Source organism: Rattus norvegicus, chromosome 10, assembly GCF_021556685.1.
Source record: "Rattus norvegicus strain SHRSP/BbbUtx chromosome 10, alternate assembly SHRSP_T2T, whole genome shotgun sequence".
NCBI classification, from domain to species: Eukaryota; Metazoa; Chordata; class Mammalia; order Rodentia; family Muridae; genus Rattus; species Rattus norvegicus.
In genome coordinates this window covers 76,878,064-76,905,914 of record NC_141543.1, presented here as the reverse complement: position 1 = coordinate 76,905,914, position 27,851 = coordinate 76,878,064, and the positions used below count along the sequence as shown (strand labels likewise).

General features: G+C 39.3%; 1 protein-coding gene across 1 annotated transcript in view; it reads left to right on the top strand.

Moving 5' to 3' along the window:
• Window positions 1–27,851, top strand: part of Brip1 (BRCA1 interacting DNA helicase 1) — a 125,698-nt gene that overhangs the window by 35,945 nt on the left and 61,902 nt on the right. The window contains exons 7-14 of the mRNA NM_001430230.1: window positions 600–890; window positions 5,526–5,747; window positions 9,159–9,358; window positions 10,935–11,067; window positions 13,338–13,492; window positions 16,111–16,276; window positions 16,387–16,527; window positions 19,674–19,835. Coding sequence (NP_001417159.1) covers window positions 600–890; window positions 5,526–5,747; window positions 9,159–9,358; window positions 10,935–11,067; window positions 13,338–13,492; window positions 16,111–16,276; window positions 16,387–16,527; window positions 19,674–19,835 — 1,470 coding nt within the window. The remainder of the gene's footprint in view (window positions 1–599; window positions 891–5,525; window positions 5,748–9,158; window positions 9,359–10,934; window positions 11,068–13,337; window positions 13,493–16,110; window positions 16,277–16,386; window positions 16,528–19,673; window positions 19,836–27,851) is intronic.

The window sequence follows — 27,851 nt, the reverse complement described above, 5'->3', positions numbered from 1 at the left end:
TTCATTTCACACATGTGATTGGATTTAGACAGACTTGTTCCATGCAAACAGCCTGTTTTCACTCCCTGTAAAATGTTGACATTCTTCATTTGTTTTCATTCATGCCTTTGCTCAGGAATGATTTTCTTTACTTTTCGTAGTGATGCTTAAGATTGAACTCGTTAGATCTGTTCTTTCATTAACCACCTTTAAAGTGCCTTTTTTTTGTGACCCACTTTATTTTAAAGTGCCTTTTTTGAACATGTAGAATATTTGAGCTGTGCTATGAGGAAAATTATCAGTTTTATAATATCACAAGATCACATGACCCAAGCTAAATTGATGATTTTTCAATTTGTCATTTCATTTAAAAACTATAGGTTATAAAATAGAGGGATTAAACTGTCCTTTAAACATTTGGAATTAAGAGTCAGTACGATATGTCAGAGAGGATGTAAGTGTAGAAACACTGTTTATAAGTTTGAGAAGATAGCGGACTAACTTGTATCTGAGGCATAGTTTCTTCAATGGAGAATTAGGGACTGTAAGCTTCTTGGACCGCTGTGACTCATTCTGACATTTGCTGTGTTTCTGTTTTCTGTTTTCTTTCCTTGTTTCAGCCTGATGGCCTTTGTTCCAGATGCTGTTGCTCTGCTAACCAAGGAATTAACAAAGAGTCTGCAAACACTGTTAAGAAAGATAATGGGGACCAATCCAAGAGACCTAAAATTTACTTTGGGACACGAACACACAAGCAGATTGCTCAGATTACTAGAGAGCTCCGTAAAACAGCTTACTCAGGGGTCCCGATGACTATTCTTTCCAGTAGGGACCATACCTGTGTTCATCCTGAAGTAGTTGGAAACTTCAACAGAAACGAAAAGTGCATGGAATTGCTGGATGGAAAACATGTGAGTAAAACTGCTTTGATTTCAAGGGAAAAAAAATAAGGTTGAAAAGACTCAAATTTCTTGATACATGTTCTATGTATTTTTTTTTAGTGACCATTAAGTAATATGAAAATCAAATTAATTACTGGCTCTGATATTTTTTGAAAAATATTTTGCCATAAGAAAATCTTGGCTCACATTGAAACTGATAGATTTTGGTTTTAAAATTTATAGATATTAATTTCTGTTGTATATAGTTATAATTTTTTTCTTTTAAATCCCTCTACCCAAAATAGTTGAACATAGGTGATGTCAAATGAAGGGATAAAGACATTTTTTTTTTTAAAGGGTAATTTTTTTTTTCTTTTTTTTCGGAGCTGGTGACCGAACCCAGGGCCTTGCGCTTGCTAGGCAAGCGCTCTACCGCTGAGCTAAATCCCCAACCCGGGATAAAGACATTTTAAGAATCTTATTTAATTAGATCTAATCAACATATTTTATATATTTAAATCTAGTTTAAACTGTATAAATTTTGAAATTTTTAATATTTAGATACATGATTATTCTAATTTATAATTCTAATTAGTACATATTTTGTCAGATAATTATAAGAGATTATTAAGTATAAAACAATGTCATACATGATCTTAAATTTTTTTAGGGAAATTAGTGTGGTATGAATTTAGGATGGGTAGAATGACATGCTTTTTGTAAATACCATTTTAATCCTGGGCGGTATTATTTTGGGAGTTTATAATTAGTGTAGCTAATGTGCTTGAAAATTGAAGTTGTAAGTCTGAGAGTACACTCAGGAGTATTCAGTGAACCAGGATCTAAAGTGAGCAGTAGTAGTATATTTTGAATTTTTTTGTCTATTATTTTATCGGAGTTGATTTTACACAGAAGACTATGAGTGAGAGTCCCAAGAGTTTTGTTACATTGATGGTCCCCTCCTACCGTAGGATATGAATAGATTATGTTTCATTGTTCTTTCTTTCTCAGTGTTTTATTTTATTTTATGAGGGTTCACTCAGGTTTTTAGGCCTCTTCATTGTAACAGCTATTTAGCTGTGTGTAGTAGGAGAGAGAGACTATCAGTAGGAGAGGGTCTATGACGAGCTTGAGTGACTTATGCAGAGTAGGGAAGAGAATATAGACTTACTCAAAGTCACGCTTGAAATTCTGTAGTCATATTTGTTGCCATTCAAATTCTTTCTCATTAGCTGAAGAATTGTATGGAATCTCTTCACTGTTTATGTTTTAAAGGTCCTCAAGAAAAAGGGTTTTGTGGTGACACTGCAAATGCCCTGTTTAAACCGTTTCCCATGAGTTACTAATGGTTTTGCTAAACTCAAGTGCTGGCTGCCATTGTCATTATATATTTTTAAAGTCTTTTTTTACTTGTTCTTGACAAATTATTATGCATTTGTAGGAAATACATAAGTTAAAATACATTGGCGGAAGCAATTAAAAGTTTAAGACAGTCTTTTGTATAATATTCTAGAATCCTGCATTTGATCTTTATTCTTAAGTTTGAGTCATGTAAAAATAATTAATAGACTTCAATGCTCAGAATTTTTCCTTGGCTCAAAATGAACAAGTATTTTATATTTGAATATTAGTGATATAAGTAAAGATAGTTGCTTGTGGCTTGCTACATCCTAGCTCTGTGTCAAAGCGCTTACCTTCTGGGTGTCCATGAGCGGGTCTTTTCCTTGTTCCCAAGCCCTCAGAGTAATTTGGTATTGTAATGAGGGCCAATTACAAAGTCACCATAGGTGTCCATGTTTACTGTGGCTGATTTATCAAAGCGAAATGATAAATAGATAGCTGACACCGAGTGAAAGGAGTGAAAGTGTGATAACACCCCAGCCAACAGACTCCCTTCCGGGTTCTGTTACAGGGCTAAAAGGGATGCGTTTTTGGCCTCACTATCAGCCTGCAAAGAGCTGTCGTCCTAAGAGCCCTCTAAGTGTAAACTTTCTGATTATTTGGCTTGATCTGAAGGCACATGTGCTTTTGTTCACCGTTACTTTTAAAGTGCCTCCGAACTGGAAAGATAAGCACCTGTCTGTTAAAATTAATTTTTTGTTTCAATTAAGGAAAGAAAATGAAAGCGGAGCCAGAAATGTCAATTCATTAAAAAGTTTTAAATATAGATTATCTTATTTTTTAAAAATTCAAACGAAGCAGTAGGAAGGGCGTCTCAGAAGTTAAGAGCACTTGCTACTCTTTCAGAGGATCAGGGTCCAATTTCCAACACCCACATGGCAACTCACAATGTCTGTAAATCAAGTTTTGGGGAATCACATACCCGCTGTGGGCACCAGGAATGCATGTGGTGCACATTCATAGATGCAGGCAACAAGAAAGATATTAAATGATATCTGGGTAGTGTGGTGCACAACTATGATCCCAGCCCGTGGAGGCTCGTGCAAGAGGATTCAAATTTAAGGCTAGCCTGGGCTACATAAGACCCTGCTTTCCCTCACCCAAAAAGAAAAGAAATAAAGTATATGGATAAAAGAGTCAAAGCTAGCCCAAGATGAGGAGTCCTGTTGTCCAGCTTCCTCTGTACTCTAATCCTTCAAGGAAACCACTGTCAAGTTGTGTGGGTTTTTTTGCCAGAATATTTAAAAAGAAAAATCAATATTTGCTAGAATATATGTGCATATTTATTGTTTAAGCAAGAACACTTTACATAGACTTTATACTCTACACATTCAATGCCTATTTTTCTTATTATAACATCATTAGAGAACTAACAAATAACTCACTCACTCAAAAGGGTATATCATTTGGTTTGTTAGTTTTGAGACAAGGTCTCATTATGTAGCTTTGTCTGGTCTGGAACTCAATCTGTAGACCAGGCTGGCCCACTCAAGAGATTCACTGGCTTCTGCTTCTGGAGTGCAGAGATTAAAGGCATGTACTATCCTTCCCAACCTTACAAAGGTATATGTTTTGTATACATTTTCTTGACATGTTTGCTGTTAGTCATAGAAAATGAGTTTAGTTACAGATTTTTTTGCTTTGGTTTGTTCTTTGCTATTAAATTGCACTCTGTATAGTCACATTGATGATAAAAATTAGAATTTTGAGGTTTTGGCAAATTGCCCATTATTCAAAGCTTAAACTTTTGTTAATTTTTTTGTGATATGACTATTAGTTTCATGCATTTTATTATTCTCCTAATTAAGTTATTTATGTTAGCTGTAAGGTATTGCCGTGGCGCTCAGGTAGACCCCACTACCTCACTGCCTCAGGCTCCCAGGCACCTGGATTACAGATACTGGCCAGCATGCCGGGCTGATTTTATACATTTTGGAATTTATTTTTAAAATTTATGTATATGTGATGAGTTTGCCTGCACACTATATGCATGTAGGAGCCCGTTACAAGAGTTAAGGTGGTTGTGAGTTACTGTGTGTGCTGTGAACCAGACCTAGGTCTTCTGCAAGAACCAAGTGCTTTTAACCACTGAGAAAGAGGCGTCTCTCTTTCCCCCAGTTTTTATACAGTTTATGCTAATATATGATATTCTTACTTAGAGTGAGTTATTAAAATTTTAATTTACCAATACTTAACAATAATTGTTTTACTTCTGATACCATAATAACGAAGATGTTAATAGATATCATCAAAAAATAAGAATTAACCATTGGACATCTTGAATATTCATACGAGGACTAGAGATTGTGACTCAGAAGTTGAATACTTATCTAGAGTACTAGAGGCCCTAGATTCATTATTCAGTACCACACGAACATTTAAAGAAATGTTATACCTTAACGGAAACTATAGAAAGTACAAGTTAAAACAGATTTTTTTTTTATACATTTAAAATAGGGAAAGATGGGGACTGAATAAATAACTGTGAATCTTGGAGATACTCTTATATTTTATGATCTTTCTTGTAATTATCCTTCTTTATTTTTCTCTCAAAATGGTCTTCCTTCCTCCCTTTTCCCCTCCTCTGCCTTTCTTGTTTCCTTACTTCCAATATTGTCTCGTGGCTTGAATTTGAAAAGGGACAAGAGAATGAACTGAAATTTTCTCTGTATTCCCTTCACCTAATTCTGTTTGTTTGTTTTTTGTTTTCCCAGACAGGGTTTGTCTGCATAGCCTTGACTGTCCTAGAACTCACTCAGTAGATCAGGCTGGCCTTGAACTCACAAAGCTCACAAAGGTCCCTGAGTGCTGGGATTAAAGGCTACAGCACCGCCCATCGTCCTGATTCTCTTCTAAAAGCGGCAGGAGATGCCATTGCTTTGCCCATCCTTTCAGAAGTGTTATGCTAATGTCATGGTTACACCAATTGTGAATATTTTTCTCAAGTTTACTTTGTATTTAAGTTCTCTCTCATTCTGAGACAATTACTATAATCTCTAAATGGTTTTGGACATGGCCTGTAACTCAGCAACACGAGGCAGGAGGATCTCTTGAGCCCAGGAGTTTAAGGTCAATATGGGCAACATAGTGAGATCCCTGTGTTTTGGCAGGGAGATGTGACTGTGATTATAAATATGCAAGTACTTATTTTCCCTATAAAATATTAGCTTTTGGTCATAGAAATGCTTTTTAAGTTCTGAGCTAATCTTATTTTATTCCTTCATTTCCAGAGTTGGCTCACATATCCCTTACGTCTGTTTTCAGGGGAAGTCCTGCTATTTCTATCATGGCGTTCACAGAATTAGTAATCAGCAGACATTGCAGTTTCTTCACGGCATATCCAAAGCCTGGGACATAGAAGAACTTGTCAGCCTCGGGAGGAAACTGAAAGCTTGTCCCTACTATACAGCTCGAGAACTGATAGACAGTGCCGACATAATTTTTTGCCCCTACAACTACCTCTTAGACTCACAAATAAGGGAAAGTGTGAGTAATACAGAGCTCAGAACTTACTGCCTCCTGAGATAAGAGTGATGGGTGGAAACGCTTCTAGATGCTGTATGTCTTTCCCCGCTTTGTATCGGATGTACATAAATAGTACCAAAATCATTTTCAAAGGTGAACTACGAGGTGGCTTCTAAACCCAGGCTTGACTGATTCGCACTTGGGCAGAGAAATCTCCGCTGTGCTGGGCGTCTGTGCTTTGTGATGTTTCCTGACTCCCCTGGGTTTGTCTCTGATATGCCGACAGGATCCTCACAGTTGTTACCGTCAGACATCTCTAGACACTAGCAAAATTGTTCCCATATAAGACCATTATATGACCGTTGTTCTCTCCACTCATTCAGTTAAGAGGTGTTTGTTTGTTTGTTGTTTGTTGAGACAAGGTTTCTCCATGTAGTCCTGGCTGCCCTGGAACTCACTATATAGACCAGGCTGGGCTTGAACTCCCAACTGCTGGGATCCAAGGCATATGCCACTATCACATGGCAAGGTTAAGAATTATTTTAAAAACATTTTTCTAGGGGGAAAATAACTGTCTCCAAGAGCTTGTATGAAGAGAATATGTACTATGAAAATTGTGCATTGTAAAGTTTCTTAGTAATGGACTTTAAGCTTTGTTTGCCTGATTCTTTTTATAATTACTATAGCTTAAGACAGAGTAAACAATAAGGCATAGCCAGCTATTGCTTTCCTTGTCTGTGACTGTACAGTTCATGTTCGCTTTCTGCTCTCTTTTTCTGTTCCAGGGTTGTTTTGCTTTATCTTTGAGACAGGATTTCATATAGCCCAGTAAATTAGCCTTGAGTTGTTACGTAGCTGAGGATGACCTTGCGCTTCCGATCATCCTGCCTCTACTGTCCAGGCTTGCAGGTGCATGCTGCCACACTCAGGTCTTGCAGTTCGAGCCGTCCAACTCAGGGCTCCTCCATGTTAGGCAAGCACTCTACCAGCTGAGGCATGGCTGCAGCTCCAGTTTTTAAAGTTCAAGATTAATAAGTATTTAATTTTTTTTTGATATTTAGTTTAATTTTTTATTTTATTTGTATTTGTTTGCCTACATGTATGTGTGCCTGTGCACAACATATGTGCGGTGCCCTTTGAGCCCTTAGGTGGGTGTCGAGAATTGAATGCTGATCCTCTGGAAGAGCCGCAAGTGTTCTTATCCACAGAGCTGTCTCTCCAGCCTGTTAGGCATTTTATTTGCTACCACAGGGCTAACCTCTGCTACGGTACCTTTCATTGGTTAGCTCACTTTTTTATTCACTTTATATCCCGCCCACTGCCCCCTCCCAGTCACCCCTTCCATAGTCTTCTCTCCCATCCCTCCTCCTCTTCTCCTCTGAGCATGTGCCCTCCCCTCCCCAAAGGTATCCATCCCCCCATGCTGGCACGTCAAGTCTCTGCAAGGCTGGTGCCTCCTACTGAGGCCAAACAAGGAAGCCCAGCTCGTAGAACATGTCCCACAGACAGGCAACAGTTTTTGGTAGCCCCTGCTCCAGTTGTTCCAGACCCACAGGAAGACCAAGCTGAGTGTCTGCTACGTACATGTGTGGAGGCCTAGGTCCAGCCTGCGTATGCTCTTTTGGTTAGTGGTTCAGCCTCTAAGAGCCCCAAAGGTCCAGGTTAGTCTTCCTGTTGGTCTTCCTTTGGAGTTTCTATCCCTGTTAGGGCCCTCAATCCTTCCTTCTATTCTTCCATAAGAGTCCCCAGGCTTCATCCACCGTTTGACTGTGGGTGTCTGCGTCTGTCTGAGTCAGCTGCTGGGTGGAGACTCTCAGACGACAGCCATGCTACACTACCGTCTGCAAGCATAACAGAGTATCATTAATAATGCCAAGGGTTGGTGCTTGCCCATGGGATGAGTCTCACGTTGGGCCTGTTATTGGTTGACTGTCTCTCTTGTCCCTCCCCACACCTGATCCTGAACCCCTCCCCCATTCCATTCCCCATCCCCTCTCCCACACAGTTCCCTCCTCTATCTGCCCCTATGACTACTTTTTAAATGTTTGTTTATTTACTTATGTATATAGTGTTCTGCATGCATCTATACCTACAGGCCAAAAGAGGGCATCAGATCTCATTACAGATGGTTGTGAGCTACCATGTGGGTGCTGGAAATTGAACTCAGGACCTTTGGAAGAGCATTCAATGCTCTTAATCCTTGGGCCATCTCCCTAGCCCCTCTTACGGCTATTTTATCCTCCCTTCTCAGTGAGATTCAAGCCACCTCACTTGTGCCTTCCTTCTTGTTTAGTTTCTCTGAGTCTGTGGAGAACAGTATGGATATCCTGTATTTTATAGCTAATATCCACTTAGAAGTTAGTACATTATCATGCTTCTTCTTTTTGGGCTGGGTTACCTCACTCAGGATATTTTCAAGTTCCATCCATTTACATAAAAATTGTACGGACTGGGGATTTAGCTCAGTGGTAGAGCGCTTACCTAGGAAGCGCAGGGCCCTGGGTTCGGTCCCCAGCTCCGAAAAAAAGAACCAAAAAAAAAAAAAAAATGTGATGCCTTTGGGTTTTTGTTTTTTTAATTTTATTTAACTTTTTTTTTTACACTCTAGATTTTATCTACCTCCCGGCCACCCTCTGGCTGTTCCACATCCTATACCTTCTCCCTCCACTCCTATCCCTGAGGATGAGGGTGTCCCCACCCCCTCCACCCCAACCTACCAGACCTCACCACTCCCTGGAGCCTCCAGTCTCTGGAGGGCTAGGTGCATCTTCTCTGACTGAACCCGACCCGGCAGTCCTCTGCTGTATGTGTGTGTGTGTGGGGGGGGGGGGCTCATATCAGCTGGTGTATGCTGCCTGGTTGGTGGTCCAGTGTTTGGGAGATCTCGGGGGTCCAGCTTGAGACTCCTGGTCCTCCTACAGGGTTTCTCCTTTGATACTCAGCCTATTTCTGTTCTGCTGTAGTTCTTTTTCAGTCACTTTCAGACCTGTGTATGTTATTTTCTCGTGGTTACTTTAATAAAATTTCCGTGTTTTATTACTCTGGATTCTCAAGTGCAAGTTACACACACCTAACTTGAAAAGAGTTTTAAAAGAATTAGTTAGCTTTCTCTTCATTATGATGGCTTTGTTCTCAGGCAGTCCTTTTCTTGTGGGATCAAGGTCAACCAAGAGCAATGAGCTAATCTGGAGAAAAGAGGAGGAGTTTGCTGTAATCCCAACAGTTACTCTGCTCAGCCCAGCGCTGCTCGGTGTAGAACTGTATCTGTGGGTGTTGTTAGCATTTGTGAAGTTCTTAAGGCTTGAGGGTCAGCTCCTTAATAGAAAGTGCACAAGCAATTATTGGCCTACATTGTGAATTTTTAAACGAAATCTTTTACCTATTAAATCCACTTTATCAAATGTTTTAATAGAAAATTATTTTATCTTACAGATGGATATAAAGCTGAAAGAACAAGTTGTCATTTTGGATGAAGCTCATAACATTGAAGAGTGCGCTCGGGAAACAGCAAGCTACAGTGTAACGGAAGTTCAGCTCCGGTTTGCTCGGGATGAGCTAGATAGTTTGATCAACAGTAATATAAGGAAGAAAAGCCACGAGCCCCTACGTGATGTGTGCTATAACCTCATCAAGTAAGAATTTTTGCCTGTCAGTGTATTCAGGGTGTCTTTTTGTATTAAAGATATGTTCTATTATGTCAGGCGTTAGTAAACTCAAGGATGCTAAAGAGATGGCTGTGGCTCTGGGGCCCTCAGGCTTGTGCAAGCCAACACTTCAGCCACTAGGCCATCCTTCCCCCCAATTATTCCTTCTATTCTTTGTGTTTGATTTTGGGTTCCTTACTGTAGGGTCCCTTACGTGTTACCAAAGTTTTCACAACTTCCATATTCAGTTTCTTGACCTCCATATGCGGTTGCAACTCAGTTTGAGAGCTGTGGGATTGAGAATTATCTACAGAACTGCTGAAGCTTAAATCTGGGTCTCTAGTCCAGACCTCTCCCTAAGTATGATTCTCATAAACAGTTATTTTTATGTCTATTAGATATCTAATATATTTCAACTTTAAATCCAAAGTTAAATTCCTCCCTTTGCTCTAACAACTGTCTCTTCACTCTCTACATTCAGCCTTCCTTATCCAGAGAAACAGCCTGTCATTTCCTCAAGTCAAACAGTAAATACTGCCTTTGATCACTCTTTCACCTCATCATTCAGTTAGTCATTGAGTCCTACAGGTGCCACTTGTCTGGTGTGCCCCAAGTCACCCCGTGTCTTTGGTCTCAGTGTTACTGACAGCTTCCTCATATGACTCTGCTTTCTTTCTCTCATAATCCATTCTGCCTGGGAAATCTGAATCATCCTTTAAACACTTCAAACACTCACTTTCTTATTTACAACTTTATTTCAAACTTTGGGTAAATCCCAGATTTCTTATCCTTGCCCTAACCAGTCTGTTTCCGGTTTAACCCGGTAACATCTAGTATTGCCCATTGTGATTTCCACACTGGCTTTCTTTCATGTCCTCAAAGGAGCAAAGCTTATTAACTTTGCACCAGCTATTCCTTCTGTTTTCAAACATTTTCTTTTTCATTTTTTTTTTTAAATCTCCTTTGGGACTGGCCACTTTTCTGCATTCAGTTGTTATAAAATCAGCTCTAGGAAAATATCAGACATTGAGATTACAGTAGCCACCAAGCTGTGATTAGCTGTATTTTCATGTGGATGACTACTCTCCACTGTGTGCTGGGGACCGACCCTAGAGCCTCATGGTCTATGCAAGCACTCTGCCCCTGAGTTCTGTCTTTTACCCTGGTATTTCCCTTCTTATGCCTTTGTTTCTGTAAGTATGCATATCAATAAATATGTATTTTCAGAGAATTCCTTAGTTGTAAATATGCACCATAAATATTTGTTTTGCACTCATTTTATGTGATTTGATATAAACACCTCATACCTGTGAGTCTTAAGTAAAGCAGTACGAATGCACAGAAACCTCACACTTGTTCCTTTCTTAATAAACACTCACTTCTACCTATGTCGGTAGAACGCAGTATGACATGTGCGTTTGGGAGGTGTGTTAATCCACGCTCATGTCCTAACAACGTCGATGGCTGTATCAGATCCACATATGAATAATAGTTCCCCACCTCTGGTATAGGAGGACATCTAAGGATGACACTGGCTGATTGAATTGTTTTGTTCTAATTCCAGTTGGTTAGAAACAAATTCTAAGAATCTTGTAGAAAGGGATTATGAGTCGTCTTGTAAGATATGGAGTGGAAATGAGATGCTCTTAAACTTACACAGGATGGGCATCACCGCTGCTTCTTTCCCCGTCTTGCAGGTAAGATCCTTTCTCCCTACCCATGACATTTACTTAGCCAACTAGATGTCATTTACGAGTGAGAAAAACCATAGCACATCCAGTAAAGTCTAGAGTTTTAAAAACTAATAGTTTAAAAATTGTTTTAATTTTCTTATCTAAATCTGATAATCTTTAGTGATGGCACAAATTATTGTTTAGTTTGGACAAACTGAGACTTTGAAGGTGTTATTTCTTTATTCATAACTAAAAGAAACCAATATTTTTAGGGTGTATTTTATGTCAATTATAGTACTTAAAATTTCAGAAAATAAAAAGTTTATATTTTGTGTTATTTATATTTTAAAACAGAAACTGGAAGTTAGTGGAGAGGTGGTTGGACCTGTAGGAGCCTCACTGTGATGTGTATGTTCGTACATTCTTCTGGAGAGAGGTCTCATACTTTTATCATAGTCTCAAGAATCTATTCCCCCTTATAGCAGGTAGCAGGAATAGGAGTAGTTTGTGGTTTTTTTTCCTATTTAGTTATCTAAACTAAGAAACTTTTTTAAAGAACAGTTTCAAAATTAGAGAAAATTTTAATGGAAAGCTAAGAATTCTCATTATTTTTCATCCTATCCACTACCCCTAACACACACACACACACACACACACACACACACACACACACACCACACTAGTTTTGCCTGTTGAGAATAGAGTCATGGAATATGCTTCTAACTGCATTAATATATTATTGTCACTCAAAGTCCATGGTTTTCCTGACAACTTACTCCCCATGTTGTACAGTTCAATAGGAATTGCCTAGTCACCCACCATTAAGGCATCATACAGAATAGGTTCAGTGTCCTAAAACATTCTCTAAATTGTACCTCTTCATGCCTCTGCTGTACCCTTTGACACTCATCTGAAACCTAGACTAACACTCTTACCCTTACCGATTCTATAGTTTATTCTTTTCTAGAATGCTTTGTGATTGGAATCATACTATATATGTCCTTTCTATAGCAATTTGTAGTTGTGTGTGCGTGTGCGTGTGTGTGTGTGTGTGTGTGTGTGTGTGTGTGTGTGTGCGCGCGCGTGTGTGCCCGTGTCCATGTCTACATTGGTGTTGGATAATCAATTGATGCCCTCCTCCTTGGGGAGACGATTTCTTTGCATTTTTCACAGTTCTGTGCATACGATTCAGGCCTTCTGCTGCCTCTGTCCACACTACCATGCCTAATATCCTTGTTCAGTTCTTGTTTAGGCATTCATGTTTTGGTTTTCATTTTTGGAGATTAGGTCTTAGTTATGTAATATAGTCTGGCCTTGAACTTGCTAGATACCACGATTAGCCTAAACTTTTTGGCTTCCTGCCTTTACCTTCCAGATGCTAGGACAGCAAGCATGTGTTACCACATGTGGTTTGTATGTATTTTGTTTTATATTTTCTTCGTTCCATCCATCACCATATTCGTACTTTTTCTCATGAAAAGATTTGTAGGTTGAGGGATTCTTGGGTCAAGAATAAAATGACTGATTACTCTTCAATTCATCTCTTTTTTATTGTTTCTCTAAATTATTTAAATTTTACTTATCAGGCCTTATGTGGTTCATTAGAATCCCTGCCTAGTAGTCTTTCTGTTTAGTTTTGTTTTTTGAGACAGGGTTTCTCTGTGTAGGGTTGGCTGTAAATCAGACTGGTCTCAAACTCACAGAGATCCACCTGCCTTTGTCCTCTGGGTACTAAGATTAAAGGCTCTCTTTGCCATGCCCTGCCCCTCCTACTCTTCTTGAAGACCCAGATTCAGCTACCAAAACAATAACAACAAAAATGGGTATTAGTAAAGTATGTTTATCATATGATAGCCTCATTACCAGAGTTATTTCCTATATATATAATTCAGGAATTTAGGGGGAAAACTATTGGAAAAATCAACTGGTACTTTTAAGATTTAGTTCATTGCTTCTAAAAGGTTCTAAATAGCACACTAGTTCCTGAAGAAGTTATCCTCCTAGATGTCTTTATTAAAGTGTCTGGCTCAGAGGAATATTTGCTAACATGGAAATTCAAGCCCCACTGTTGGGCTTGGGTAGGTCAGCTATAGAATGCCTAGTGTGCATAAAGTCCAGGAGTTTCATCCTAACTACTGTGATAGGTAAAGAGGCAAGAGTAAAAATGCAAAGTGACTTGAGTTTTTGTGTTCATGAATACCTGCTTCATTTTGACTTGTATTAATAGTTTGCAAAGGATTTTCCTTCTGTCACCTCTCCACGCCCTTCATGAATAATAGGGTAATTTCTTACAGAAACATCTCTCAGCTGTTCTTCAAAAAGAAGAAAAAGTCACATCAACCCATGGTAAAGAGGAGGCAATACAAATACCTATTATTAGTGCATCAACTCAGATCATGCTCAAAGGACTCTTCATGGTACTTGACTATCTCTTCAGAAAAAATAGCAGGTAAACCCGTTTTGTTGGGATTTTGTTGTTGTATTTTGTTTGTAGCCTTAGGTCAGCAGGTAAAGGCTGCTTTTATATAAGCCAGCAACCAGGGTTCCATCCCCAGAGCCACATGAAAGTGGAAGGAGAAAACCAACTCTGCAAGCCTGTCTTCTGACCGCCGCATGCATACTGTAGTGTGTGTGCACACAGCCATGAATGAAGTTTTAAAATAATCAGCTAAATGAATGTTGTTTTTAACTTAGTATGGAAATGTTAAATGTTACAGCTATACACATGTATAGATTGCTATTGACAGAGACTCAGCACAATTGAAATCTTTTTCTCATTGGTGAAAATAAATATTGAAATCAGTCAGTGCACTTCATTAACTCTTCTTTAACTTGTAGTCCTCCAGCGCTAAGTTTAAGCAGTTTCCTTTTGTTTTCAGAATAATTAGGATCTGTGTCTATCAGTATCTGAAAGTTCTTTTCTTGCGTGGTTTGCTTGTTTTTATTTGAGACAGGATTTATGTACTCTAGGCTGGCCTCAAACTCATTCTGCAACAGAGGATGGTCTTGAACTCCTGATTATCCTGCCATCACCTCCCCAGTGCTGGGATTACAGGCCTGTGCCCCCGTGCCAAACTCTTCATAGTTATAGTTTTGAGTGTTTTAAAAATTCTACTAGCATGTGAAATATGCACAAACCTTCTTAACCAGTGCCATAGGCACCCCTACATATGCAGTCATCATCACCAAACAAGAATTTTACATGTATAAGCTGTTGCTCCCCGTGTTACCACTGTCTCTTTGTGTCTGACTTACTTTGTTTGGTATAATTCATCAGAGCTCTTCTGTGTAGAGCATACATCAAACTCGATTCCTTTTTATGAGTGAATAATATTCTACTACACAATTTTGCCACATTTTTTATTAATCTTTTTTGTTAGTTATTTAGCGTTTTTGCCTATGATTTATAGTACTGCTATGAATATTGGCGTACAGATAGCTGTTTGAGTGTGCTTTCATTTTCTCTGGATGGATGCTTTTTACCTGGTAGTGGAGCTGAAGATCACGTGACAGTCCCATTTAACTTTGTGAGGAATGCATTAGTGTTTTACTTAGCATTTATCCCGTTTGACCTTCCCTTTAGCAGTGTCTAAGGGTCTGACTTCTCCACATCCTTGCCCATGCATTCTTTGGTTCTGGGTGTTTTTTAACAATAACAGCCGTCCTACTGGATATCAAGTGATTCCTCTGCGTGGTTCTGATGTGTATTTCCTGATGACTGTCAATCCTGTAACCTTTTTATGTACCTGTTAGCCAATTGTAAGTCTACTTTGTAAAAATAATCTACTAAAGTCTATTGTCCTTTTCGACCTGCATCTTTTAATTGTTGGTTTGTATAGTTATTTATGCAATTGGGATGCTAATCCTCTGTGAGATAAAATATTCTTACGCTTTTGCTGTCTTGTGAGTTGTCTTTTTACATCTTGATTGTCTTTTTTTTTTTTTTTAATGTAAGGCAATTATTTTGTCCTGACTTTTGTTTTGTTTTTGGTCTCATTGTGTAGCCAAGGCTTTCCTAACACTTTGCATTGTCCTGCCTTAGCATCCGGGAACTGTATATGTGAACCACCTGGTTGAGCAGAATATTTTTAGTTTCAAAGTCTTGTTTGCTTAACTCTCTTTTTTAAAGTATCTTTGGCGTTTTATAGTTTTCAGATTTAAGCATATTTATAAAATTCTCTTCACAATTAGCTGAGTTCCTGACTTGAACTTGAAGATCTGATTTCTCTAGAGATGAAATTAGGGGTAAAATGCTGTGAGAGCATAGTTCAGATTAACACATTTTATCAGCAGTGAGCCTGGGCATTTTATAGGCTCATAGGGACACAGGTTGGGGATGGGATCATATATACTCTGGTTCAGTAACCTCATGAAAAGCAGCGAAAGATGAAGAGTCAGTAAGGTGGCTTGGCAGATAAAGGTCCTAAGGTAAAGACTGATGACCCAAGTTTGATTCCTGAAACACACATGGTTGAACTGACTGGTTCTTGCAAGGTGTTCTCTGACCTCTACAAGAAGTCATGTGCAGATCCTGGGAATAAGCATGCCCACACACATGCACAAATCAAAACAAAAAAAAAATGTAAGTTTTATAATTACTTGCTAACACTTTTAAAACTTTCACTAAAAGTACCTTATTTCTTCACACAATTAAAAAAAGCACAACTGGTCTATTACTTTCTTTAACCATAATTCCTATTTTCTACTTAGCAGCCATAATACTTAAGAAATAGATATTTCAAAGACCTGGAGCTCCAAGTTAGAAGGCATGATGTGGAGTTCTGGTTCTGCCATGATTTATTTTACATCATGTTTGAAATGAAATTGGAAAGTGGCTAATGAGGTTAGCCGATTAGATTTTTAATATTTCTTGTTAGAATTTGTTGTGATTTCATGGCTTAATTTACACCAGAATTCCTGAGTTAACTAGTGATGGGGACAGCATTTTCTTTTTGTGGGAAGGCATGACACTCTGTTGAGTTTTATAGTTAGCAGGTTTGAGATGCATGTAGCTTGATCATTCAGTTTTATGTTTTATAGTTCAATTAGCATTATCTCTCCATTTAGATTTGCAGATGATTATAAAGTTGCTATTCAACAGACTTACTCCTGGACAAATCAAATTGCTATTTTTGATAAAAATGCGCTCTTGCCTGTACCAAAAAATAAGAAACATTCACGACAGAAAATTGGAGTTAATGTGCTAAACTTTTGGTGCTTAAATCCAGCTGTGGTAAGCTCATTTTGTCCTAAGCGCAACTTGTCTTGACCAGAACCAGCAATTAAATGGCTATGTTTAGCTTTTTAAGAAGATGATCTCATCTGTCTGGTGTTTCCTTGTAGGCCTTTTCAGATATTAATGACAAAGTACGGACCATTGTTCTAACATCAGGGACGCTGTCACCCCTGAAATCCTTTTCATCGGAGCTTGGTGTTACATTTAACATTCAACTGGAGGCCAACCATGTCATCAGTAACTCACAGGTGAGCTGTTTCACTATATCTTATTGATGCTCTCAGTCTTTTTACCTGAGTGTATATAATTCCATATAAATAAATTCTTACAAGCAAACTCTAGTAGGAGAGTCACATGATAGTTTTAGAGTAAAAGCAAATCTTGTCAGCTGCCTAACAGGCTGACAGGGTCCATAAAAGGAAGTCCTGATGCCGCCCTAGAAGCTTTATTGCCTTGGATTCATAACTGCTACAAATGCTTCCTTTGAGTACATTTTGGTTTTTCTTTTTCTTTTTTTTAAGATTTATTTATTATATATAAGTACACTGTAGCTGTCTTCAGACACACCAGAAGAGGGCACCAGATTCCATTACAGATGGTTGTGAGCCACCATGTGGTTGCTGGGAATTGAACTCAGGACCTGTGGAAGAGCAGTCAGTGCTCTTAACCACTGAGCCATCTCTCCAGCCCCCATTTTGGTTTTTCTACAGGACCTCAAGACAAGAAAATATTTGCTTTTCTACTATAGTTCCCACTTGTTATTATCTGTTTCTCCATTTCGTTAGACTGTGGTATATCCTTATTTTATTTATTCATTTTTTTAAAAAATAATTTTGTGGGTCTACTTCATGGGCTTATGTGTGCTGTGGTCATGCAGATGCCTGCATGGGTCCAGAAGAGGAGCAAGCAGTTATGAGCCAGATCATGTGGGTGCAGAGAACCAAGCTCAGGTCCTTTGTATGAGCGAGCCGTACATAGTCTTAATCAGTGAGCCATCCTCAATCACCGTTTTGTTTTGTTTCCTTTAGGCAGCGTCTTTTATGGCCCACGTTAACAGCAAACTTGCTATGTGGTCAAGGGTGACTCCTGATCTTGCCACCACTTCTCAAATGCTGAACTTGTAGGTTTGAGCCAGTACTTCTGGCTCTGTTTGTTTTGATGAGTAATTTAAAGTGTTAGCTACTTATTTAACATCATACTTATGTACCCAACATGGTTCTAGTTCTTTGTAAATACACACACACACACACACACACACACACGCACACGCACACGCACACGCACACGCAGGTTTACTTGTGGGGACATGTTAGTTGCTTGAAAACAAGGTGACATTTGATGGTTGATTTTTGATGGTCTTTTTTATGATTGGCTCTTTTTGTTTTGTTTCTTTTTTTTTTTATACTTGGCATGGCATTTTGAAGGTTTGTTGGTACTGTAGATGATGTCTTCAGTGTTTATCTGCAGCAACATGTATCACATTTTCTTTTTATGCAGCGTAATATATCACTGTATAACTATGCCAAAATTTGTTTAGCTATCTGTCTTTTGATTTTTCTTAACTTTTTCTTTAGAAAAATTATAAATTTTAAGGCTGGAGAGATACAGTTCAGCGGTCAAGAATACTTACTGCTTTTTCAGAGGACCCAGTTTAGTTCCCAGCATCCACATTGGGTTCACGGGGGCCTGTAACTCCAGCTACAAAGGGATCTGATACTCTGGCCTTCTGGAACCTACACATAAACATCTAAGAAATTAAAAATAGTAAAAATTAATATTTTAAGAATTATAAGCTTAAGAAAAGTTGAAATAATAGCATTGAATACCATTTTTTTGTTTCTATCCATTGGTTGTTAGCATTTAATAATCTTTGCTTTTCTCTCCCTTCTTCCTTTATATGTGTCTGTAGATGTCAATGGAGAGAGAAAATACATTGTCTACAGAGAGTAGGAGGTGGGATGCATCGTCTGCTAAGGGTTGTGAGGGAACAGTATTTCCTCAGGCAAAACAAACCCATCAGTATATGAGGGTTCAGTGTCCATCCCAACTTCAGGGCTTACTTCTTTCTGACCAGGGCCCTTCCAGGATGGCCATACATCTGTTTTGTTATGGCTGCCAATCCTGCAATGAGGACTTGGATTTGATTTTGACAACTGGATCTTTCTGGCTGAGGGAGAGAAGACTCTCCTTCAGACACACTTAGAAACTTTTCAATTGTTTGTGCTCATCTGGAACGAGTTAATTTTATCACCAAAGCCAGCATCCTCGCTTTCTTGACTCTCTACAAACTGTTAAAAATTTTATGTGTAGAGTTATTAAATTCCCTGTTCCTCACAGGAGGTGAGTCAGGAACATCAAACATGTTCATCTCAGTAAGTTCTTTAAATAGTACATACATCTCGGGCTCTCTGTGTAACCAGCAGAGTCCTTAGTAACTGTGAGTTTCGTTGAGTTAGTTAGCCACCTTCAGTCATGGCAAGCCCACTAGAGAAATTCATCCTTAAAATTGTGTTTCTATGTGACTACTCCTGGTGTTGTAATCTGTATGAATCATGGTTTTTCTAAAGGGAGAAAATTGCTAAAAATGAATATATATTTTAAAAGGGGATTTACAAATTGACTTCCTGATATGGTCTAGGAAGTCTCACAATAGCCATGTCACAGAGAGACTGAGAATCTGTAGTTGCTCAGTCCACGAGGCTGGATGTCTCCACAGTCCCAATCCGGAGCTGAAGGCCTAGGGAGTTCCTGGATAGCTGCTGGTTTTAGGTCTATATTGGAAGCTCAGAGAACCTGGTTTTAATATCAGTGAAGGGATGGCACAGCAGCAGGATAGGTGAACTCGCCAACAAGATTGAAGGCAAACAGGCAAAAACCATGTATGCTTTTTAATCTGGGCTGCCACCAGAAATTGTCATTCACACACTTAGGTTGGGTCTTCCTGCTTCACATAATCTGACCAAGCAAGTCCTTCACGGCAGTGCCCAGCAGTTTGTGTATTAGTTAATTCCAGATTAGTCAAGTAGATAAGCAAGATTAACCATCACATGTACTGGTTTTTAAATTGCATGTGATAGTATTTTGCCTGGATGTGTAAGTGTGTCCCGTGCCTGCAGAGGCCAAAAGGGCATGGGATCCCTTGGAGCTGGAGTTCCTGGTGGTTATGTCTTTGTAGTTATTGTGAGGATTATAATATTATTCAAAAGTTACAGTATTTGATTTAGGATCGGTACCAACCTAATTGTATTCAATTAATTAAATGCACTAAAGAAAATTTCTAGTTTCAAAGTAAATTTCTGCTGTTTGTTTGATCATCTTTTTCTATAAATCACTCAAATATTAATTTTCCTGCTATATTTAGACATAACTCTAATACTAAAATATTCATTTCTAGGTTTGGGTTGGTACTGTTGGCTCAGGCCCTAAGGGTCGGAACCTCTGTGCTACCTTCCAGCACACTGAAACATTTGAGTTCCAGGATGAAGTGGGAATGCTTCTGTTGTCTGTGTGCCAGACTGTGAGCCAAGGAATTTTGTGCTTTTTGCCATCTTACAAGGTAAGGAATTGTTTATTGTTTTGGGGGGCTGGGTTTTTTCTTTTTCTTTCTTTTTTTTTTTTTTTTTTGTGCTTCTAAAATAGATATCAGATTACCATGATAAACTCCCTAGAGTGAGAAACAACAAGATAATTATAATTCTATTTTATTTATGATGATTGTTGCCTGATTATCTTATTACTGCTTCACTTAAAATTCTCACATAACTTAGGAAAGATGAGATCTTTTTTGTTTTGCTATTAAAAATGTTAGTTATATAAGAGGACTGTTCATTTGTGATTTTTATTACCGGGAATTCATAGGTGAAGGAGAGAGGAGTCTGCTTTTTGACTTTAGTAAGTGATCTTTGTTGCCCGTTATTTTGCTTCATGCATCTGGCCAGAGGTAGTTGTAATGCTTTTTCCTCCTCCCCACGTCTTCGTTATGCTGGCCGGTCAGTCCCAGAGCTTGGTACACGTTAGGCACGGATTGCTCCGTGGAGCTACATCCGGGGCTTTCAGCCTTCAAGTCTCCTGATCTAACATGGATCCTTTGTCTTCGCTGTACAGTGGGATCGTTTAAGATCAACTCTTTCAATGTCTGTGCTTTGGTTGAAGAATTTACTCTGTTTAATACATAAAGATTTACTATCAAGAAAGGAGCTCTGCATTTTGTTTTGTTTTTCCCTGAGAAACGGTCTCTGTATCCCTGGCTATCCTGAACTGTGTAGACCAGGATGGCCTCATACTCACAGAGGTCTGCCTACCTCTGCCTCTCTAACGCGCCGCCACCACCCCTGCCACCGTGCACAGTTGCTCCTGCCGTTTCTGTTTTCTCTTTCCCTCGCTGTTTCCCTCGCTGGCGGTGTTTTCTTTTGTACTGACAGGCAGTGATTTCCTTCTTGTTTTGTCTCGTGTATATTTCCAGTAACTTTTTGGATTTATTTTATGCATATGAATGTTTTGTCTGTGTGTGTATCTGCGCATTGCACGTGTGTCTGGAGCCAAGAAGAGGGCACCAGTGTTTTGACTGCTCTTCTATGGTTGGCAGCCTGGATATAACCCATAACTTTCAGAACCCTTTTCTAATAGTGGGACTGACTACAGAGTGATGTCTTCTTTTCAGCTTTAGTACAACAAAATACCACGTAAGGCATGACTTAAACAGCACAGATGGATTTTCTTTTAGCCTGGGAGGCTTGAAGCCCAAGATCAGGTACTGGCCAGTATATTTTCTTCAGAAATGCCTCTCCTAGACTTGTGGTGGCCACCTTTTTGCTGGTTCTTACACAGAACTTATTTTGTGCTTTAATGTCCCTGGTATTTCTTAGTGTACAGATCTCAGCCTTTTAATATCAGTTAAGTCTAGTAGCATCCACCCTGAAGAACTCACTGTAAGTGGCTTGGTGTCTAAAGATACAATCACATCCTGAGGTAGTGGGGATTCAGGCTTCCCTGTGGGGGGACCCTGAAGGTGGGGGCTGTAAATGTCTTGTGTGGCAATTATGGTAGGTCACTTTAGGTGCCTATTGTCAAAACTCATTAAGCTTAATATGAATGCATTTTCTTTTTTTTTTTTTTTTAGCTTTATGTATTTATTATATGAGTACACTGTAGCTGTCTTCAGACACACCAGAAGAGGGCATCAGATCCCATTACAGATGGTTGTGAGCCACCATGTGGTTGCTGGGAATTGAACTCAGGACCTCTGGAAGAGCAGTCAGTGCTCTTAACCACTGAGCCATCTCTCTAGCCCATGAATTGCATTTTCTTTGTTTCTTTTTCTTTTACCAAGAGACAACTTGAACATTCATAGTTTTTCTTTTTTTATTTACATTTTAAATGTTATCCCCTTTCCCGGTTTCCCCTCCAGAAACTCCCTATCCCATCCCCCTCCCCCTGCTTCTATGAGGGTGCTCCCTCACCCACCTACCTACTCCCTCACATTTCCCCTCCCTGACATTCCCTTACACTGGGGCATCGAGCCTTAACAGGAACAAGGTGCCTCTCCTCACATTGATGCCCGACAAAGGCCATCCATTGCTACATATGCAGCTGGAGCCATAGGTCCATCCTTGTATACTCTTGGGATGGTGGTTTAGTCCCTGGGAGCTCTGGGGGGTGGGGGTGTCTGGTTGGTTGATATTGTTGTTCTTAATGGGGTTGCAAACCCCTTCAGCTCCTTCAGTCCTTTCTCTAACTCCTCCATATGAATGCATTTTCAAATATGTAAATTATATTGTTTTTGGGTTTATAATTTTGGCTATCCTAAAACTCACTCTGTAGACCAGGATGGCCTCAAACTCACAGAGATCCACCTGCCTCTACCTCCCAAATGCTGGTATTAAAAGCATGTGCCACTACTGCCTGACTTAAATTATATCTTAAGAAATTGTTTTAAAATTGTAAAAGGTCAGTCCAAATATAGCAAAGTTTTGTATTGTAAGCTTCATTAAGTGTGTTTATCTAGAAGGAATTTAAGGTTTTCTTACCTAGGGACGGGATCTTTTTATTTCACGACACCTTCATTTACCTTACTAAGGTTAGATAGGGAAACCAACAATTCAGCAATACTTTTATCATTTCTCCTAGAAGAGTGTGCGGTCTGGGCTGGAGAGGTGGCCGGGAGTGTAAGAGCACGAATTGCTTTGCTTTTGTGGAGATGCGCGTTTGGTTCCCGGCACCCATACCTGGCGGCTTACACTCATCTGTAACTCCCACTTCAGGGAATCTGGCATCCTGTTCCGAGCAGACACCTGCAGTCATGTGCACATATCCACACATAGACATAATCAAAAATAAGTCTTAAGACATTAAATTTCTTTTAAAAAGGTGTATAAACAAATACATCCTTCTTTAAAATAGCTCATATCTCAGTATTGATAAATAACAAAAAAATAAAGCTTTTTAGTATTATAATTTATAGATGTGAGTATAGCACAAAGTGAGCCTTAAAACTAACGCCGAGACGTTATTATACAATTGACATGCCTCATTTCCAGGGAGGTAAGTCTTGTAGCTCACACTGCCAGGAGGCTCCTACTTCATGAAATGCAGTGTTGATACAGCACCTAGGAGACAAGCAGGGGTTTAGTGAGCAAAATATGAGGAACAATTGAAGTCATAGTAGTAAAGATTTTTAAATGACCAGTGTTTCTAAGTAGGGATTATGTCTATTGATGACAGCTTTTCAGGATGCTATTAACATACCGATACTAAACACCATTCCGTAACTGTGACACAATTGGAACACCTAATAAAGCACTATCCTGGTCTTTTATCTTGTGATGCAGAGTTATAAATCACGTTTAATAGCAAGCATTGTGGGCTGGAGAGATGGCTCAGTGGTTAAGAGCACTGACTGCTCTTCCAGAGGTCCTGAGTTCAAATCCCAGCAACCACATGGTGGCTCACAACCATCTGTAATGGGATCTGATGCCCTTTTCTGGTGTGTCTGAAGACAGCTACAGTGTACTTACATATAATAAATAAATTTAAAAAAAATAGCAAGCATTGTGAACAGTGGAGAGGTCAGTAGCTTTGAGGAAGATGAGTTCCATGGAAGGAAGGCAGTGAGCGGCTGGGTCATCCCACTTGCTCCACCAGCCCAGCCACACCCTACTGCAGACAGACTGGTGACGTGACTGCTGGTGTTTTCTGTCTTAGCCATACTTAAAAGCACCCTTTATTTCTAAGCGATTTTAACCTCTTTTTCAAAAGGTTGTTTCGATTAACATAGCACCCTTTATTTCTAAGCGATTTTAACCTCTTTTTCAAAAGGTTGTTTCGATTAACATTAACATTGATACTTTTGTTATAAATATACTCTTTAGTGTATATTTCCCAACCACTGAAAGTTCTAAAAACGTCAAACATTATAAGATTCTAGTAAAAACATTAAAGTTTTTCAGAGATGTAGAACAGGAAGAGGAAGGGCCAAGAGAGAAATGATGGCCCTACACGGTAGTTAAAAGGCGTGCTTCCCACTTACTTAGGAAGGCTTTTTGTATTACAAGGCTTGACAATTTAAATACTAATTTCTGGGATACGCATCTCAGAAGCATGGCGAGATGCCTGGGCTTTACATGGCCTAGGCAAGTTGCCATATATCATAAATACAATTCCCAAATAAAGATCAAAGTTAAGCTTATAAATATTGATTAAAAATCAGTTGTACTTGTAAGTTTTACCTTTAAGTACATTTTTCGTGTCATGTAGTTGTATAGTTGACTCACAGTATGTTATTTCTTTTTCTGTGTAGGAAGCTAAATGACATGCTAAAAATTAATTCATCTATAGGCATGTAAACTAAGAATTCAAGAAGCTTTGAGAGTTTGGTGTCATATTCATTCGTAGCAATGGCTTGTGTTTTAAGCAAAGATGTTCCTTCTGCAATCATTATCATTTTGATCACTATTCATTTTTTAATCAAAACCTTGAATTTTTTAAAATATAGAAAGCCTACTAATTACTTTTCCCTTTAATTTTTTTTTTTAAATCATCAATCTCTTATTACCGTTTGAATGGAAATGTCTGTCACAGGCTCATGTGCTGAGCCCGTTTTCCAGTCACTGGGAATATTTCCAGAGATCTCGGGGAGGTGGAGCTTAGCTGGAGGAAGGGGATCATGCTGGGGCATGCGCACATGAGGCCAGGCAGCCTGTTGATCCATGAGCTAAAAGAAATCGTTCTCCTTTTACACCCTCTCAGGTATTTGAGTCGTGGCTTCATAAAAATAACTAATATAGAAAAGTGCTGTCAGAGATCCAGGCAGTTGCTTGACTGAATCTGATCTTTTTTTTTAATCTTCTGAAGTTATTTCGTAGGAGACATTTGGAAGCAGCTCAATGAGCAATTGTAGAAGGCACTTAGCAGACAGATTACCTAAGAGAACTAGGCAGAAATGGCTGTAAGAATTGGCCTAGAGGTCCTTTAAATTGTGTTCAAGATTTTTAAATATTTTTTCACATCCTGAGACTGTGTCTGATTATAACAACAGTGGAGAAATTAATTTGGTGAAAGAAATTTCAAAACAGAATTATTTTCAGGCTGTGGCATTTTTATTCCTGGGATCTTTTAGATAGGTTTACAATGAGAGTTCGAAGCAGAAAGTGTAGTAGAAAGATTTGAATAATACTCAGTTTGGTAGGGGTTGGGGATTTAGCTCAGTGGTAGAGCACTTGCCTAGCAAGTGCGAGGCCCTGGGTTCGGTCCTCAGCTCTTAAAAAAAAAAAAAAAAACAAAACTCAGTTTGGTGAGAAAATGAACACATTTAAATTCATGAAAAGACAGCATGATTCTTGATTCCCACTGTAAACCAAGCTAAAAGTAGCTAGGGTCCAAGAAGTAGAAATTTCAACTCATCGGAAAAACTTTCTCGTGAGAAGACAGCTGCCTAAGAAAGCATCTTCTCTCCTCCGCCACACGGCCCCTCAGAGGCCACTGCTCTCATGGCCCATGGGGCAGCTACTGCTTGTCTGACAACAGATATTACTCCCTTCAGCTGCTGATTTGATAATCATTTTGGAGGCATACAAAATGCAAGAGTTCAGGGTCATTGTAAGGATTGGCTCAGGACACCCCAAGACCAAGTTGTCAGCACAAAGATTTATTTGCCCCAGAGGGACAAAGTGCAGAAATAAGAGACTAAGGCAGGAGCTAGAGGAGGAGCATGAGGGAGAAGGGGAAGGAAACTAGTAGAAGTATTTGTCCCAAAGTGGGACAAAAGACTGCCTCTGGACAGAGAGGAGGCAGACGTGGCCTGAAGGCAAACGGCTGTTTATAAAAGTACAAGGGAGACCCTGTGTTAGGACGAGGTGTTTAATTTTGATTGGCATGTTAATCAGGTGAACCAAAGTAGGCTTTTGATTGCTGGACTTTAATACTTTGATAGCAGGACCTTGGTAGGTGGCCGCAGGAGGAGGAAGTGACAAATAAGGGAATAGACCTTGGTGGTCAGCTTTAGGAATGTGGTTGTAGCAAGGCAGAAAGAATCAGGAAGAAGGGCAAGGCCTGCCAGAGCCATGTTTGCCATGCTCAGGCCAGCTAGCATCCCTTTAGTCAGGAAGGCCTCTATACTTGTTTTTTTCTTGTGGTGCTGGGAATTGACCTCAAGCACTTGTGCTAGGCAAGTGTCCATCCAGTAAGCCCCACTTTGTCCTTTGAGACAGGTTTTTGCCCAAGTTGGCCTCGAACTTGTGATCCTCTTGCCTTTGTCTCCCAGATGCTAGGATTATAGGCATGAGCCACTATATCTGGCCTCTCCTACCCACCTATCTTTCAAAATAATCCCTGGAAAGTAAGGCAAATGTGAACAGAGTTGGGTCCCTTAAACAAGCTCTGAGGAGATATGTGCAGTTAAGAGTGAAATCTAAGCTATAGTGGAAACTCCAGGATTTTAGGAGATTCAAAGAACAAACATATTTCCCAAAGATAGCCATGGGTGTAGCCAGCCCTAGTGGGAGGACAGATCAAGTACAAGACATAGAATATGAAGTTTAACATTCGCCTTGCCAGGTTTCACAGTCCTGTTGGAGTAACATTCTTTCTCCCTATGCCCAGATTCCTTCCATTTGTAGAATGAATTTTAACTCAGTATTATGTATGTTGATAGTATGAAACTTAGCTTTTAGAAATTGTATAAGCACTTGTAGCTAAGAGTTTGACCTGACTCTCGGGGGAAACTGAATTTGGATTTTGAACAATGTTGGAACTGTTAAGACCCTGCAGTCCCTTGGGGATGAACTAATTGCATTTTGCGTTATGACATAGCCATGAGCCTTTGAGGAATGGGAGAGGAATGTTGTGATCCTAAAGTGAATTTCCCCTCAAGGCACATGTCTTGGACAGTTGGTCTCCAGTTGGAGATGCAATTGTAGGTTTATGAAACATTAGGAGGTGGGGCCTAGTAGGTTCCTCTCTCCCTGTCTCTGTTTCCTTTCAGCTCTCATGCCACACATTCCTGTTGCCGTGATGTTCTGCCCAAGTGCATGAGACCAAGCAGACATTGATTAAACCTTCTGAAACCATAAACTATAAGCCAAAATAATTCCTCTTTTTAAACTGTCCTTTCAGCCATTTTGATCACAGCTGCACAAAGTAACGAGTAAAATCTTCTTTTAAAACGTTCTTTTACAGTGTAAATCCCAACCATATAATTCACTTGTTTAAAGTATAGAATTCTGGGCTGGAGTGATAGTTTAGTAGCTAAAGTGCTTACTGCTGTTTTAAAAGACCTGGGTTCCATTCTCAGCACCTATATCAGGAGAATACGGTGCTCTCCGTCCTTGTCAGACACTCGTATGCATGTAGTGTACATAAACTTATGCAGGCACAAACACGTGAATGTAAGAATAAGTCCCCAAGACTGGAGCTACGTCTCAGTGACTAAGAGAACCGATTGCCCTTCACAGGACCTGGGCTTTGTAATTCAAGTTCCAGAGGATCTGATGCCTTCTTCTGACCTCCATGAACACCAGACACTCTATGGTTCATAGATGTACATGCAGGGAAAACCATTCATACACGTAAAAATAAGTCTGAAAAATAAAGTGTAGAATTCAGTAATTACTAATACAAAATTGTGAGCCATCACCACTGTCTGATCACAAAATAAGTTTTCTTACTACAAAAAGAAATCCCTTACAATCACTAGCAGTTCTAATTCCAGCTTCCGGTCCCTGTAAATACTCTCCTGTTTTCTGCTTTAGCCGAACTGCCCTCTGGCATTTTCAGATAAGTGTAATTATATAGCATGTGGCCTTACATGTTTGGATTCGTGACTTAATGTGTTTGCAGAGTTCTTTGTAGTAGAGTGTCAATGCATTTTTAGTGGCTGAATGATGCTTTAATCTTTCGACTTGTTCAGGACTGTAGCTATATAGCACAGTAGTAGAGCACTTGCCAAGTTTCAGTGTATTTGTATTTTGAACATTAAATGAATCCTTTGTAAACATTACGTAGTTTGATTTTTTAAAAATTAATTCTCCCAATCTCTGTTGGGCATTGATAACACCATTTGCTCCTTGTTTTCTTTGTT